Source organism: Leiobunum rupestre, chromosome 11 (genome assembly GCF_980474605.1).
Source record: "Leiobunum rupestre chromosome 11, qqLeiRupe1.1.hap1, whole genome shotgun sequence".
NCBI lineage: Eukaryota > Metazoa > Arthropoda > Arachnida > Opiliones > Sclerosomatidae > Leiobunum > Leiobunum rupestre.
Window position 1 is genome coordinate 49,966,707 of NC_143394.1, and position 17,419 is coordinate 49,984,125.

The 17,419-nt window shown below is 42.5% G+C and overlaps 1 protein-coding gene across 1 annotated transcript; it reads right to left on the minus strand.

The window, feature by feature from the left end:
• Positions 1 to 5,599: 5,599 nt before the first annotated feature.
• On the minus strand, positions 5,600 to 8,353 carry Cdk7 (Cyclin-dependent kinase 7). Its single transcript, XM_090162735.1, has 9 exons — positions 8,251 to 8,353; positions 8,136 to 8,195; positions 6,831 to 6,932; positions 6,698 to 6,766; positions 6,413 to 6,642; positions 6,169 to 6,355; positions 5,956 to 6,105; positions 5,730 to 5,886; positions 5,600 to 5,671 (listed from the first exon to the last, which is right to left on the minus strand). Exons 1-9 carry the CDS (start codon positions 8,308 to 8,310, stop codon positions 5,640 to 5,642), a joined length of 1,047 nt encoding a protein of 348 aa, XP_090018861.1. The 5' UTR covers positions 8,311 to 8,353; the 3' UTR covers positions 5,600 to 5,639.
• Between the last annotated feature and the right edge of the window lie 9,066 nt (positions 8,354 to 17,419).

Here is a 17,419-nt window from a genome sequence, read left to right on the forward strand (position 1 = left end):
CCTTACCGTACCGAAACCATCGAGAGAGGGGCGTGCGAGTTTGGTGTTATCATTACTCAACGCAATTAACCTAGATGGCGCTCCAGTGTAGTTACGATAAAAGAGGATACATTTTGTGGAAAGCATCCGAAGGCTCCCTTAATCTAACCCCCTACAATTAAATAACTCTGATAAGAATTTCAACTTTGATTTCCGGTATAAAAACCAAATATTGTGAAAATTAGTGAAGATAGTAAAATAAAAGCAAATAAGGCTTAGAGTAAAATTTAAAACAATAAAGTTTTACTGCTTTTATAAGCAATTCATTCAGCAGCGAGGTCTTAGCTAGATGTTTTGATTATAAAGGAAATACAACCTGAAAAGAAATCTTTATGGAAAACCCCTTAAATTTTTAAAATTTTCCTGTACAGTGGCGCCAAACATTTAAAGACAAAAGCAAGAGCGTTGGTCTGGCTATACCTGAGGTCGTATTCCCTTTAATAGCCCAAACAATCCAACGTGGAAAAAAGGATATATTTTAAAATTTCGTTGATTGGTTCACACTAACTTGTAAGTAAGGCATGGAAACATGCCATTATGTAGCCTTTATAAAATGGAGTACATAAGGAGTACCGCTTCTGGAACGTTGGGGAGCCAGCTTCTTTAACGCTATTGAGTCACCAGATTCTTGAGACGACGACGTGACATAAGTGTGGGTCAATTTACATTTCGATGCACTCGCGTGATGTTGACATCCCAATAGTACTCGATAAATGTGGCAAAGAAGAGTGCTTTTCTTTGGACTATTTCAAGCTTGTGGATTTCCGCCGCCGTGTGCGTGGACAAGACGAGCCATACTCCAAGGTCGGCGTAAAATCTTCAAAGAGAAGGAATAGCCATGGCGATGCCGGCGAAGGAAGATAAGAACGCTGAGGGCCTGGGAAACCATCCTCGAGATATGGACTTACCAGGAAAGTAAGAGTGACGCCAAGGTACTTGAACTCCGTCACATAACGAAGGAGTACCGCAGCAACTTGGTATTGGGTTTGGTCTCCAGACAATGTAGGCTCAGGAACTTGCATTTCCGCGAGTTTAGTTGAAGTTTCCGATTTGATACGACTAAAGAGAAGCATGTTCGCCTGAGCAGCATTTGGCTCGAGAGAGAGAGAGAGAGCGACACCCAGTAGCGGCGCTAAGGTTTTTTCACAGGTGGGCTTATTATTTTGTGGCCCTTAGCGGGAACCTTGGGTTGGCCATATTTCGCAAAAGTGGTGAAATCGAAAAAACCCAATATTTTCCATCAAGCGAGAAGTGCAAGGTCGTTTTATATTGTTGGGGCTCTCGTAGCGTTTACTGGACCCCTACTGACCTTGTATCCGACCTGGAGGGGACACGTAAATGCCCGGCGTATTTCCCTAAATTCCCTTAAGCCGCTTTCTTTTCTTTCTATTGGACATTCAACTTTCTCTCAATTTCCGCTCCCTTCCTCCCGAATCTGTCTGTTAATGGTCTACTATCTTCTTGAGTAAACAAATTGATTTTGAAAGATTTGTTTTCCAGAAATACGTTTCTTAGCAATAATACAAATTTCTAGAGATAAAAAAATTCATAAATTCAAATATGTGGCCCTTTTAATATAAATATGTGGCCCGTCTCAGAAATGCAGGGGGGCTAAAGCCCACTTCAGCCCACCCTTAGCGCCGCTACTGGCGACACCATCAGCGTAAATGGAGAGCTGAGAGACTACCTCAGTGAACATTGTCATTGACCTAGACGCCGAAGAGAAGGGGCCAGAGATGACCGGCTACCAATCAGACTCTGCACCTGGTGGTACATAACGTGAAATTGGCGCCCTTCCATAATATCACATTGTCAATAGCAGATTCGGACCACTTAAACTGTAGCTGCGAAGCTTAGTCAGGCGAAATTGGTGAGGTACTATATCGAAAACTTTCCTGAAATCCATGAAGATAACTTTCACCTGGATGGTGCTCTCCAGACCAGCTGTAGCAACAGTCGAAACCAATTTGAGCTGCAGTGAGTGTGTGCACGGTGACTAAAGAAGCTACCACGTGTTCAGCCACCTTTAAGGGCTGTGCCAGTATGTAGATGTCTATACTCTTCAAGATCATCCGTTGGGCAAGGAGGATTAATTTCATCGCGTCTAGGCGAATTATAAGGACTGAGCTGCTGCAACTGCTTTAAAGGGCAAGGCAAGTGAGCTGGCATTTGTGTGAATATGTATGCAAAGTGCGAAATTTACGGTAAACTCTGCATGGTCTCGCCCATAGATATAAGCAATGTATATAAAGGTCTAGATAAATTTCGGGGCGTCTAAGCCTAACATAAAATACGGAATTGACACCTAGCAGACACCGAGGAAGGCACGTGACCAAGAGCGTGAGCTCTCTTAGCATTTTAGTACTAAGTGCTTGACCTTTCCGCAGGCTGTAGTCTTTAGACACCATCTGTTGGTGACTTTTAGTAATTAGTATAATTTTTAAGCAGGAGACAATGGCTCTCGCGACGATAGCACGAGCTTTCTTACCAATAGATAGCGCTTTATAAGGATAGCCTGCAGAAATTACGCGTTTCTGCTAGCTGTCACCTCCGTATTCACTCCCTTTGAAATATTTTATCTAGACCTTTATATACTTTTTCTTTATTTTGCCACAGAGCTTGCGTTGCCCTTTAAGGCGCGAGCGGTATATACTGCATTGTTGGGAACACAGCCTTATGCTAGGGAAGATTAAACCCGGTAACTATTAGAGATATGTAATTAGAGAATGCTTATTCTTGCTACTAATTGCACTTTAAAATGAGTAGTAGTTTTTGAAGTTAATGGCGGCGCGACAAGATAATGCGTACGATCATCGTGGAGTGCGAATTTTATCACAGCACCCTGGCGACGAAATTCGGCCTAAAATGCAGGAGACGGGTATAGTTTATTACGGCTTGTCCGATGGCGTGACCCATGACTCTTTAAACCGTGAGGATATAGTACGCGACCGCGTGTGACGCGAAAACACGGCAGACAAGGTAGTTTTTGAAAACATCCCATTTGTCCCGTTGTCGGGAAGACTCAGCGACCGAATATCATTCGCTATGGAGTCAATGTCCGTATTCCCCATTGGTAACAAATGCGAGGTAGAAGTTTTGAAGGGGATGGAAAATTCTTCAGAGAGAAATGGAGAAACTCAGGGTCCCCATAGACCTGGAAGATGCATCACATTGCCGAAACTCCCGACAGCCCCCCAGAATACTACTTCAGTGAAGAGCACTTGGGCTTGTATCAAAGCCTGAAAAGTAGAAAATTCAAAGGATAAACGCGGGTGGGTGGAATTTTCTCGATGGCGGCAATAACAATACCAAGTTGTTGGACAAGTGCTTCAGTAGCCAATTCATAGACAAGGATGATAAAACGTTTTCCAGTCAGCAGCGGCCAGGCGTTGAACCAAGGGGTCAGAACTCGTGTTTGTTCCTCGTGCTCCCGAGAAGGATTGTTGCCGTGCATTGACATTGTCGTAGTATATACACAGCAATCTCGGTTATCTGCTCCAACTCCCAGAGTCCCCTCAACCAATATCTATGATCTGAGTGATCGTTACCTTGGTCACCCTCTTGTGGTGTTCCGCTCATGTTGGGGTCTCGGTTCGTGCGGTCAACAGCGTTGACTTCTTTCTTCACTCTATTCTGGCGGAAATTAAGGGTGCCTGCGTTCGGACAATCGATTCTTCGTATACTCAGCTCTGGCGGTCACTTCCAGACCCAGGGCCCTTATGTGTTGCGAAACCTTTTGCTGGCTCCTGACCTCTCTTGGACGTCAAGGTTCGGAGGCATGATGACACATTGCTGGCGAGGCTCGGATGAGGTCGTCTCCCAACTAAGGCCACTGTTGTAAGCCTAGGGATACACACTAGTGTATTCCAGGCAGAAATTTTTGCCATCTGCTCCTGTGTTGCTTACTGTTTACATCAGGGATATCATGGGAAGGTTATCCAGATTTATTCGGATAGCCAGGCCGCTCTTAAAGCTCTCAGCCAGTATAGTATTCTTTCTTAACTGGTTTTTAGCTGCTTAGATCTCCTCTGTGCTCTTGGGTTGCACAATAAAGTTCAACTTTGTTGGGTACCTGGGCATAAGGGGCATCTTGGGAACGAAAGGGCCGACGCCTTGGCCAAGGAAGGTGCGAGGGCTGGGTTCATTGGGCCGGAACCTGCTCTCCCCATCTCCCGGGGACTTGTACGCGGCTTGATCTCCAAGTTTATGTCAGATTGTCAACTTAGACAATGGTCCGAGATTGAGGGTCAAAGGGAGGCCAAAGAGTTTACTCTTGGCCCTTCTTGGGAGAGAAGAGAGCCAAAGAACTACTATCATTCTCTAGGGCTAGTATTAGAATGGTTATTGGCTTACTTACAGGCCATTGCCATCTAAACAGACATTTAACTCTTATTGGGGTCAGCGATGACCCGATTTGCAGAGCTTGTTTAGCTGAGGAGGAAACTGCCTCACATGTACTCTGTAGCTGCGATTACTATGCCGCCCAGAGGTTTGAGCATTTGGGTATGCACCGGTTGGAGATGCATGACTTCTCCAACATCACGGCCAAGCAGATTTTAAGCTTTGTGTCAGCAATAGGACTTATTTAAGTCACCCAGTTTGGGGATGCACAATGGACCTTGCCACCCCACTCAATAATAATAATAATAATAAGGCCACTGTTCACCAGTTTGTCCTAAGTCCCACAGATAGCTGCCACCACTGACAAACTTGGGAAGAGGCATCCTAAGTATTATTTGCCTGCTCTGCTCACCAGGGCCGTCGAGGTGCTCTTCAGAACCATGCAGGGAATACAATGAGTGGTTAAAATAATAGACGCTATTTCTAATTTTTAAACATAGCCACTCCTTGTGAGTGAATAAAGGAATTGGAAGAAGTGTTCTACGTTTTATTGGAGCCGAAACGTCCCTGTATTAAATAGTCCAAAATACTAATATTATTGGTACAGCTAACATTGAACTGATTGAACTTTTTTTGGTTTTTCATGCTTATCCACTTTTATTTTAGTCACGTTGCATTCCGTAATTTTGGTGACTCTGGTGTCAAGGCCTAATTGCCATATGCACCAACAACCAAAATTAAAGGTATATTGAATTGTTTGAAAAATTCCAATAGCTGCTCCACTACCCTCACAGGACTCCGCCATACTTTCCCGCATCCTAAAACAGGATGCTGTAGCCCCATCTTCAATGTTTTAGTTTCATTTAGTGAAGGCAGTCCTCATTTTGAATTGTTCTTGTTTTAAGAGCTTTTTTATCTTTAAAAGCCACACTGGCGTTTGAATTTTACTAGTTTCCCGCCTACACTCCAAAAATAAGACTAGAAAAATAGCAGATCTACCCAATCATATTCTGGCATCTCCAGATACCGAAAGCGAGGTGCTTCTTTATTTTCACCCACATTTTTCAAACAGCAGTGTGGCCCTTTACAATAAAAAAAACTTGTTAAATTGACCCAGCCCTTGTCAAATTTTCCTTTACTAATAAAAATAAAATTTCCATTCACTAATAATTTTATGCAACTTTATGAGTGTTGGCTAAACTAAAAAAATTAACTAGAAGATTATTAAAATATTTTATTTGTTATTCTAATAAATAATATCATTGAAAAACCAACCGTTTAATTAAATTACCTGAAAAATATTTTAATAATTTAAAAACAAAAAGATTTTTAGCTACACTTTTACGAACCATTATCCCCTTCTGCCAGTTTTCTTTTAAGAGATTGCGAAATTCCATCAACGTTGGAATTATTCGATGATGAAGCCTGTTGTACTGAAAGAGGTAAAGGAAGGTTTTTCCCTGGTGTAGGACCAGGTGGATTGCTAAAATAAGGCTTTTTTAATGCCTAGGTTGAAATATCCCAAAAATTAATAAATTTTTATAACACATTACAGTATTCTATTTAAGATGTTACCTGAGAGCAAGTGCAACGAGCCACAGGATTTAAACACAGCATTTTATCAAGCACATCAAGAAGATCATCCCCAGCAGCAGAAAAAATGTGTTTAAGCGGTGTACCAGGAAATTGCTTAAATTCCACAAAGTCAGGAAGTAACAACATGCCCTATCAAAAAAATTTTTTACAAGTAGAACAAAACAAACTAAGCCAAAATTGATGATATCTCACAGGCCAATCTTTTTCTTTTGGGGTACCCAAAGCTTGAAAAATTTTGCTTAGTTGATCCAGATCAGATTCACCAGGTAAAAATGGGACCCTCAGAAGAAGTTCCGCTAATATACATCCTACTGCCCACATGTCAATACCAGTACCATAAATTTTGGCTCCAAACAACAATTCAGGAGCTCTATACCACCTAGAAATTAAAATGGTTATGAAAGTTTTTATGACATAAAAACTTAATTTACATTACCTAGTAACAACTTGATGTGTATAAACACGATTTGGAGATCCAAAAAACTTGGCTAAACCAAAATCTCCAATTTTTAAAATGCCATTATGATCAATAAGCAAATTATTTGGCTTCAAGTCTCTATGCAAAATCCAATTCATGTGTAAATATTCCAGCCCTTGAAGAGTCATAAGCAAATACGCCTTTATGTGAGCTGGTGTTAAAACTATATTTAAATCCTTCACTATGACCTATAAAGGTATCTGCATTTAACTTAATTCACTCATTATATTACGAAAATCATACCTCTAAATCAGTTTCCATAAAATCAAAAACCAATGAGACATTGGACCTATGTCCAAATACATCCAACAACTATTTCAAATGATGAATGTTAATAAGAATATAGGTTGGCACAAAGTTTACAGAAATAACAAACTCCGATTATGTTGGGATGTGATATTTCTTGCAAGAGTTTAATTTCTCTTAAGGCCGTTCTATTAATTCCATCTTTAGCCTCAGCTCGACTTCCTATTTTAATCTGTCAAGAGAATGAAGAAATTTATCAGCCTTTATATCAAAAGTTTATAATATACCTCTTACAACAGAAATACACATCTAGAGTGTAAATCTGAAACATGTACCTTCTTAAGATTAGGGCAGTTTTTTTAATCAGCTTGATTTCCCCACCAAATTGTGGAAGCATACAACAAATCATGGCGTCGACATATATTACTTTGCCTAACAATGTAACATGTACATTTATTTACTGATACAGGCTGTGACGCAAGGGTAGCTTATGTACAGCCTTGGTGGGACACAAGATATAGTTGTGAATTATAAAAAAAACACAGAAAGGTTTAGAATATAATATGATATAAAGGGCCAAAGGCAATAATAAAAAATAAAAAAAATTATATAAGACAATGGGATTAGAGCTGAAAGAGGATGTATTCACGAACACTTTGGCGGAAGGCCCAACGGGTAGTGTTGGGAGAGAGTTTCAATTTTTGATGGTGCAATATGTAAAGTGCCATTGTCTTAATTTACGCTTTACTCCGGGCTTGGAGATTTTGGCCATATGGCCCCTATTTTTGTGGAGGGAGTCAAGTTTGAATAATGAGACACAGTTAGTGTCAATGTTCTCAGACCACAAGCTCCATAGATGGACAATGTCATTAACAGTGTGGCGGATGAGAGGAGAGTCTATGTTCAATTTTTGGTTCCTGAACTCAGGTGGTAGTTTTTCTGGACAAGTGTTAATTTGGGGAACCTGTTGTGCGCCTTCACTAAACAATCCTAAAGCAAAATTGATGTTATATTACCTAAGGATACTTACTTAACTATAAACCATATTTGTCAAATTGTTTTTAAGCTCTCTTGGATATTTAAGAGTTTAGAGCTAGCCTTAAAACTGCAAATATCATCTGCCAGTGAATGTAGTCAAGTTCTAGATGTACAATTTAAAATTTGAAAACAATTAGAAGACCTAATTAAGTTTAGAACAAGACCGATAATGCCGTTGATAGGGAATACGAAATGATTCAGCTTGGACATCTTCAAGCATTTTCATAAATAAATGATGAAATAACTATAATAACTTTTTTGCTTCTGAAATATACGGAAGTCAGCAAAGGTAGATGTTACAAGATACTAATAGCAGCAATATAGGGAGATTTATTCTTATTTTTAAGATATTTATTTACTTCTATGTAACAAATGAAAACAGAAACCAAGGCTTAACCTTCTTGACGGCAACAATTTCGTCAGTCTCCAGATCTTTCGCTTTGTAAACTGTGGCAAACTAAAAGAAATTTATTATAACAAATACTTTTACCATTTAACTTCATATAAGTTACCTGTCCTTCTCCTAAAAACTCAATTTTTTCGTAACGTTTAAGCTTTTCATCACTAGCCATTGCATCAATACTATCAAATCCGTATCAGAAATTTGACAGAACAGAAGTTACAGAACGCGGCTTCCCATAGACAAATAATAGTTCCTATGTCTATTGTCTATGCGGCTTCCAGAGCCAGAGCAAGGTTAGTAAATTTTAGACGATTGCCGCCAGTTCGACGCGGCAGATGGACAACTCAGAGGATGTGCGGAAAGAGTAGGTGACATCCAGGCTAGGAATATGAAAAGCCAGCCCAGAGTACATATCATTAGGACGACGGGAACCATCGGTAAACACTACACAGTGATCCAATGGATAGAGAGACAATCGGCAAGAAAATTTATCAGCCAACTCCATTGGGGGAGATGATGCTTTCGTCCCCTCAATCCAATTCCCGTCAACATAGAACGGGGAACTGGTCCAGGGGGGCAAAATACGACGCCTGGGGTACTTAGGATAGAGCGGTAAAGAGTGTCGACCTTGTGAATAAGAGAAAGGTGAGCTAGAGCCCCAGGAAGGGAAGCTGAAGTGGGATTAGTTGGGGACATCCATTCTGCAAGAAAGTGGGAAAGAGGACAGGTGAAGCAGTGAATCCCGTACTTCAAAAGTTGTATATCGCGATGTAAAGACAGAGGAGGGACAAAGCTTAGAACTTCCAGCGCACCTATAGACGCAGACTTCGGTGCACTAAGTACAGGGAGTAGTACTCCCTGCTAAGTACCACCCGTAGGCAGGCGGACTGAACGCGATCCAACAGAGCAAGGGATGTTGCAGATGCAGCGTGGTAGGCCATCGCTGAGTAATCTATACGAGACCGAATAAGACCCAGGTAAAGCGTACGGAGATATTTGCTGGGGAGACCCCAGCGAGCCCCGGCCATTGAACGGAGCAAGCCGAGTAACCGGAGGCAGCGAGTTCGCAGAGCAACAATGTGTGGACGCCAGGTAAGACGAGTGTCAAAGAGTACTCCAAGGTAACGGGCAGTGCGGGATATTGGAAGGGGATGACCATCCAAATGAAGGTGAAAAAATTAGGATACATCACGCTTCCTCGAAAAAACCATTGCTACACATTTCGCTGGGGACATGGGAAGGCCACGACAAGAGAAGTAACGGGACGCCGCGTCCAGCGCATCTTGCATATGGAGGTTGAGGAGGCTCAAAGAGTGGCCAGTGAGGAAGAGATCAATGTCGTCCGCCAACATCGCAATCTGAACACCACTGGGAAGAACCGCGGGCAGATCATCCAGGAGGAGACTGAAGAGCAGCGGGCTGAGAACAGCACCTTGAGACACACCACGAAGCAGCGGGAAAGGAAAAGAGAGCGAGTTACACACCCGCACACGAGCGACACGATCCGTGAGGTAGGACCGGAAGAAGGTTAGTATCGAAGCGTCGAAGCCCAGCGCTGTTAGTTTGCGAAGGACAAAATCATGATTGGCGTTTCCAAATGCATCCTTGATGTCGAGAAAAACGGCCACACAAGAATTTTTGTGTGGAAAGGGCATGCTTAGCAGTCTCGCTGAGATAGACAACATTATCCATACTGCGGCGGGCATGACGGAAACCCGTCTGAAAAGGCGAGCGAGTACCCAGCGATTAGAGCCACCAATCAAGGCGACGCTGAATGAGGCGCTTGAAAAGCTTCCCGAGGACAGATAAATGTGTAATGGGCCTATAAGAAGCTGGATCGTTAGGATCCTTTCCTGGCTTAAGAAAAGCCACAATGATGCCGGATTTCCAGGCGGTAGGCATATAGTGCGCTGACCAGCACACGTTAAAGATCCCAAGAAGAATGTAGAGGGCAGTCATAGGAAGATTTCGAATCAATAAAAGAGAAACCCGATCAGCTCCGGGTGCAGTATTCCTGGTACGGGACAAACCGTAAAAAAACTCATCCAACGTGGAAGGACGCGAAAGAGCGGAGGGTGCAAAGGCAGAGGCCAAGGGACGATGCCTAGTACCCGCCACTGCCGCAGAAGAGAAATGTGAGGCCAAAACGTCAGCGGCCGCTGCAGCCGAGGACACGGGGCCAGAGACCGATTTCAAAGGGGGAATCAGAGAAGTGGGAGGAGTAGCGTCAAACCAGCGAACCTTCCGCCACAGGGAAGGAAGGGGAGCCGCATCAGATAGATGCGAACAGAAAGTACGCCAAGAAGAAGTACGGGACTGTCGGACAAGACACTTAGCACGCGCCGTGAGCCGGCGAGCAGTTTGAAGATCATCAGGGCGTTATTCCGATGCACCCTGCGTCGAACTGCAGCAGCGGCTCTAAGGGCAGTGGTAATACGAGTAGACCACCACGGAGGAGTTCGCAGAGAGTGAGATCCAGGACTAGAGCCATGGACAGGGATGGTGGAATGGGCTGCAGTGACAACATGGGAAGTAATGAGGGGGAGGAAGTCCAACCTGTAAACAATTGGCCAGCAAGGGAGTGAAAGCGATTCTAGTCGGCGCGAGCGTAATCCCAAAGTGGAGGGGCATCATTTACAGTAGCACCACCTTCGGAGCAGCTAATAAGCAAAGGGAAATGGTCACTGCCGGAATCCGGCACAGACCACTGACATGTAAGAGCCAAGTCAGAGCTGACGAAAGTAAGGTCAATCGAAGAGTCATTCTGAACAGCATTACCCTTGCGAGTAATCGACCCCTCGTTGAGCAACGTTAATCTGACCAGGGACTCGTACCAATCGGCCAATAAAAGGAAGGTGAACCCCATAAAGGATGATGGGCATATCACCCATAATCACAAAGGAGTCTCCGAGGCAGCCGGAAAGAAGATCCAAGTCGATACGCGATGCGCAGCCATGAGGGTCATAAGCGCTAGCAACCGCCACCCAACGGTTAGCAATAAAGCAGGTAGCTGCAACAACTTCAAGTGTGACAAACTTGGGGAGAGGAGTACGAAACTGGGGAACAGAGGAGGAGACCAGTAGGGCCACACCCCCTCCAGGGCGGCCAGAACGATCACTACGATAGACGGAGTAACGACCAACACGTAAATTGAGAGTTGAAGATTCCGAAAGACAAGTCTCTTGGAGACTAACAACTGTGGGAGAAGTTTGGATTAACAATTGAGACAGGAAACCTAGGTGGGCCCGAACTCCACAAATATTCCACTGAAGGATTCTATAATCAAGACTCATTGGAAGGATCGGCGACGTCCATAGCGGCAGACTTATATCGCCTACCAAACTTTCCAAGGTTATCTAGTTGGGCATTCACGGTATCAGATATATTGCTGAAGTGTGACACGGCCACACTGGTGATCGTGGAAACCAGTCGAGGATCCTGAAGAGAGGAAGTGAGTTCAAGAAGAAAAGGCATAATAATCTCCGCCACAACAGCAGAGACCACAGCTGTTCGAGAAGCAGTGGCTGGGGGCTCAACGAAGACTTCAGATGAAGCATCCGAGGTGCGGATAAGAGGAGATGGGTGTAAACCCAATGACGGTTTAGTGGAACGTAGAGTGGGAATCGGGGGAAAATCCATTACGCCAGCGGTGAAAGGAGGGGTCACAGGGGCAGCTCTGGCCGCGGCAGCATAATGTGCAGTGACTGAGATCCGAGCTTCCGAGAAAGTAATTCCTTTCTCCGCCTGGAACTTCTTAATTTCAACTTCTTTCCCAAAAATAGGGTGGGGGCCCTGGCAATGGTTGCATTTGTATGGTTTCGTACAGCTGTCAGTCTCGGGATGCGTCTCACTACAACGGGAGCAGCGCCACTTGTTTTCAGGTTGACGACATCGCTTTTCAGTGTGCCCGTAGTGCAGGCACTGGTGACAACGCATAGGACGATCTTCAAAAGGTAAGACGTAAAAAAGCTCACCATAAATTTGAACCCTTTCCGGAACGTATGTGGAGAATCCAAGAAGGACTATGCTACTACTAGGACCTAGACGACGGCATTCTACGAGGGAATTGGAGCTGGCCGAGATTTTACGGCGGTGGAGAGGTTGGAGATTCGGAGCGTCGACCAGTTTGACCGGAATGACTCGAAGCTTGCCAGCCGCGATAGCGTTAATAGGAGTAATGGAAATCCGTCCATTCGGCAAAAGGCGAATATCGGAGATATCGGCGCGATCAATATCAGGGGAGGTTATTAGGTCCCTGGCCGATAGAGCCAGGGGAGTGTTAGAGTCGGAAGCTACGAAGATCAGTGGAGGAGGACTCGTGACCAATCCTACCTTAGAAGGGGGGTGGTTCAGACCGGACGCGCCAGAGTCTGCGGTATGAGACCGTTTACCCATGACGACCGAAGCTGAAACCCACAAAGGGTTAGAAAAAGAGAAACCCGCAAGCGCTAAACGAACAAATAACAGGAAAACAGTGAAAAAGGAATTTAAACAAACAAATACCAGTTATCTTCTTGCACCGGCCGTGACTCGATGTAGGGAATAGAGAATAAGAACGGCCTAAGCCTAAAGATAAAAACTTGCCCTAATTGGGAAGGGAAACACACAACTGCGCAAAAGACTAAGTGAACCCGAGAAGGGGGCGAACCGAAAACACGCAGCGAAAGAAAAAGAACCGACTCGGACGAAAGTTCGAGGCCCCGCACGGCCAACTTTGACACTCGCGCAATAGCGGCCCTACAGTACATATAAATTAAAATAGACCCCCGGCGAATAGGCTAAGCCTAACCCTTGGCCTAACAATAAACATGCAAGCAAGAAATAGCCACCTTACGCAGAGTTTGATTTGCCAAAAATATACTTGCAAACAACCGGCAGCTGTTCCGTATCCCTGGGGTACTACGTGTAAAGCGCCACCTAACGCTTAAGAATATTTATCGGGTATAAAATCAGACGCAAAAACTTTAGCGGTAAATTTGAAAAACCGGTAGTACGTTTATGAGTTAAGTAACATGTTTTATAATTAAATACCCGTGTTCGTGTTTGTAATCTTTTAGGTACTTTGACGTGATTTAAGAATATTTCGGCTGTGAGAATTTAAAATAAGGTTAATTTTAATTCTAAGTTGTAAATAAGTCAATTCATTCTTTCGAAACCCATATAAAAAGCAGCAGATGATCTTTTAATTAAAAAAAAATTCAAATTGACGAAATGATATTTTGTCAAATGCTTAAGTAACTCGTGGTCAAAATTTAAAGGTAAGAGGTTAGCATCACCGGTTTTTTCTATTTCACTTTCAAGTTCATGTAATTTCTTTACATTAAATCCTAAAATTATTTAGACTATTTTTACTGGTTTTAATTTTATGGAAACAAAACCTGAACTTTAATGGCTTTTTGCGTAAGCCTCTTTTACCATTTACATTTATTTATTTACATTTACCCGTTCTATAAAGTGACCACTACAAATTAAATCACGATTTGAAGGTGTCCAGTTTTCGCGACTTACAATAATTAACCATTGAGAAAGTATTGTAGGTTTAGATAAGGGAAACCTATAGTTATATAAAGATTATAATATTATTTAGATAATTATTGATTCTTATTTAAAATTTTAAGCATTTGACAAAATATCATTTCGTCAATTTGAATTTTTTTTAATTAAAAGATCATCTACTGCTTTTTATATGGGTTTGGAATGAATTTGCTTATTTACAACTTAGAATTAAAATTAACCTTATTTTAAATTCTCACAACCGAAATATTCGCGAATCACGTCAGAGTACCTAAAAGATTACAAACACGAACTAGTGATGATTTTTTATTGGCTCACCTACTCGACAGGCGTCGCTTAAACGTAGTACCCCAGGAATACGGAACAACTTCCGGTTGTCTAGTTGGCATCGCTTCCGTATTAACCGCCCGTAGAATCTTGTGTCTATTTCTTTATTATGCCTATGGCAAGATCTAGGAGTCGTGAGGTAAATTCCGTAAAAAGTGCCATCTGAAGTAACAATTCCAGGGTGACCAATTTTCGTTTGTTATTTTGTAGCTGGTACTTTTTTTGTTTTTAATTTTTCCTCTTCTTTGTTCTGGTGCTAAGACCTTTTATGTAATTTTGGAGTGTGTGGTGCGAAGACCCCGCTGTCATAGGCACCAAATAAATATCTTTCTTATTTTGTAAAAAAAAAACTGAAAAATCCCAAAATATTTATAGGAATATAGGAAATTCAACAGTCGATTTATAGGAACATATAGGAGTATTATCTTTGATAATATAGGAACATATAGGAAAATTTTAACAATTAAAATTTGAATTGTTTTGGAGAAGCAGTTTACATTTTATCATAGGGATTTAGTACATTGAGAGCCATCTGTGTTACGAAATGCGAACTAAGCACGCGGGAAACTCGACAAAACTCGCGAAATACCAAATAATATCTAATTATAGGAAAATATAGGATAAATGGTTAAATTATAGGAAAATAAAGGAATGCATTGAAATTAAGGAAAAATTATAAAATAAAGGAAGAATGGTCACAATGCAATTCTAAATTATCAAAACGTATTTCACGACATCTACTGATGGCTAAAAATAACATACAAAAAAGAAGAAGTGCGTAATACGACGTAGTGTTAAAAGAAACACAAAAAAGGTTGGGATTTACAAGTGCGAAAATGGTTAAAGGCCGACTACATAAATCTTCGGTTTACTCTGTCTTTCACTGGAAGTAGGGTTACTGCAATACACCTGTGCCATGCAGTCAGCCTACTTCCAGTGAAAGACAGAGTAAACCGAAGATTTATGTAGTCGGCCTTAAGAGTTGCGCGTTTTCGCATTGCAGAAATTATAAATTATTTTATATTATTATTTATAGGCCTATAATTGTTTTAAACTATAGGTTTCCCTTCTCTTAGCCAGGGCCGTCTTAAGGCATGGGCTAAGTGGGCTACAGCCCAGGGTCTCCAGCCAGTTTGGGGGCCCCGGAAAGGCCATCCATACCGCCTCTACTCTTGGGATAAGGGATTAGTTAATTAAATATTATTTATACTCATTTAATATTATGTATCTTTTAGTTACGTCTAAAGTAATTTGGCTCATCGCCACCTCGCGCATCATACGGTACCAACAATTTCTAAAACCTAACAGCGAGTCACTGTCAGTAAAAATCTTATGTTCAGTAGGACTATGTTATACTTTTGAGATTAAAAGCTTTGGTTTGATTATTGTGTATAGTTGAATTTAGACAACGGACATACAAAGGCTGACCGTTGGGGATCGCAAAGGTCTTAAGAAATATTTTAGCCTCATGGCCCCAAAAGGTCTTAAGACGGCCCTGCTCTTAGCCCAAAAGGGCCAAAACACTCAAAAAGGATTAGTGCCGTCAACCGTGATAACTGGCATCCATCAGAGAACGATTTTGTTTGTAGTGACCATTTTTTTAGACGCGAATATAGAAATATTCAGTGGAAAACGAAGACTAGTACCCAACGCGAATTTTGTCATCAGTTAATTATTAATATGACTTGAAATAAGTTTCAAGGTTTATTTAAAAGCTAGTTTCATAACTTTTGGTTCGTTCACAATGTATCTTTAAAGGGAATATAACCTCAGGTATTTGGTGTGGAACACCAACGTTTGCAGCTCTGGCCACTCATGCCTTTGGCTTTAAAAATGTTTGGCGCCACTGTACAGGATAATTTTAAAAATTGAAGGGGTCTTCCATAAAGATTGCTTTGCAGGTTATATTCCCTTTAAACAAGGGTAATATTATCCTTACTTTAAAGTAGACGAAAATTTTAAGGTGATGAATCTTGCCCAGTATGGCGAACGCTAATTGTAATACGAAACAAATAACGAAATACGTGGAATTTTTAGCGTTAAAAAACTTTAGAGAATCTACTATAGAAAAGGTCGAGCTCTTTTGGTAGGCAATCGTATATCAAGAATGTATTTATTTATACTCAGGGAGAATGAATATGTCGATATTATTTTTAGCGTTTCTTCAATTCCACCCGTTGGGGCCCCCGGTATGCTCTTCCGCTTTAATAAAATCCAATAATACTGCAATCTCATTGGTTCTTAAAGGGCCCCACCGGTGTTTGAAAAATTCACCCAGAAAATCAAGTAGCAGACGACGTGTCGTAGCTTTCCCTATGTCCGCGATTGGCGCGGGAAACTGACGAATTTCAAACGCCGGTGGGGCTCTTTAGAAATTACGATTTTCGACGCGATTAACGCGGCTCCGAGGACGCAAAAAATAAGACCGTCTCCTTTCCTCCCCCCCCATTAGCGTGACGGGGCTAGGGCCTCAACGTGTCCGTCGAAGGTCTCGACATATTCATTCTCCCTGAGTATAAATAAACTAGCTGAGAAGCCCACCTTGATAATTACCGTAGCACCCCCTTCCCCCCTTTTCCCACGTGATAACCACCGTGGTACCCCTTCCCCCCTTTTCCCATGCGATAATTACCTCGGTACTCCCTCCCCCTTTTCCCATGTGATAATTACCGTGGTATCCCCTCCACCCTTTTCCCATGTGATAATAACCGCGGGGGCCCCTCCCCCTTTGTCCCATGCGATAAGTACCGTGGTACCCCCTCCCCCCTTTTCCCATGTGATAGTTACCGCGGTACTCCCCTCCCCTTTTCCCCGCAAAAATAACTAAAAAACTTGCAGGCGTCCCAAACCCCATCTGTACTTCTTTAAACCCCCCGTATCCAATGGCTGATTTAAGGTGGATGCACACATAGCCTTCGCGCGCGAAATTTCGCTTGCAAATCGCGTCGCGTCACGTGACTTAAATAGAATGGAAGTCATGGCGCATGGGCGCGTGTGCGAAAATTCGCAGGCGAAATCGCTTGCGAACCGTATGTGTGTTTGAGCCTTTACTCTCATGACGAACAAATAAAAATACGCTCGTCCTTGAGTCCCAATTTACAGTGCGTAATTCGAGACAGTGCGAAATCTGATCCGATATTCCAAAATATACTTGACCTAGTATTAAGGCGAAGCTCAACGACCGCGGGTTATACACAGAGAAATTACCTTCGGCGATGTCACGTTAAACCCGATTTCTAGAATATATACTCAATGACCTTAAGGCGAAGCGCAACGACCACGGGTTATACATAGAGAAATTACCTTCGGCGATGTCACGTTAGACCCAATTTCTGAAATATACTCAATGACCTAGTATTAAGGCGAAGCGCTAGGCATACCTTCGGTGTGTACCTCCGTGTACCTGCGGCGATGCCACGTTAGAGTCGCGAATGAAA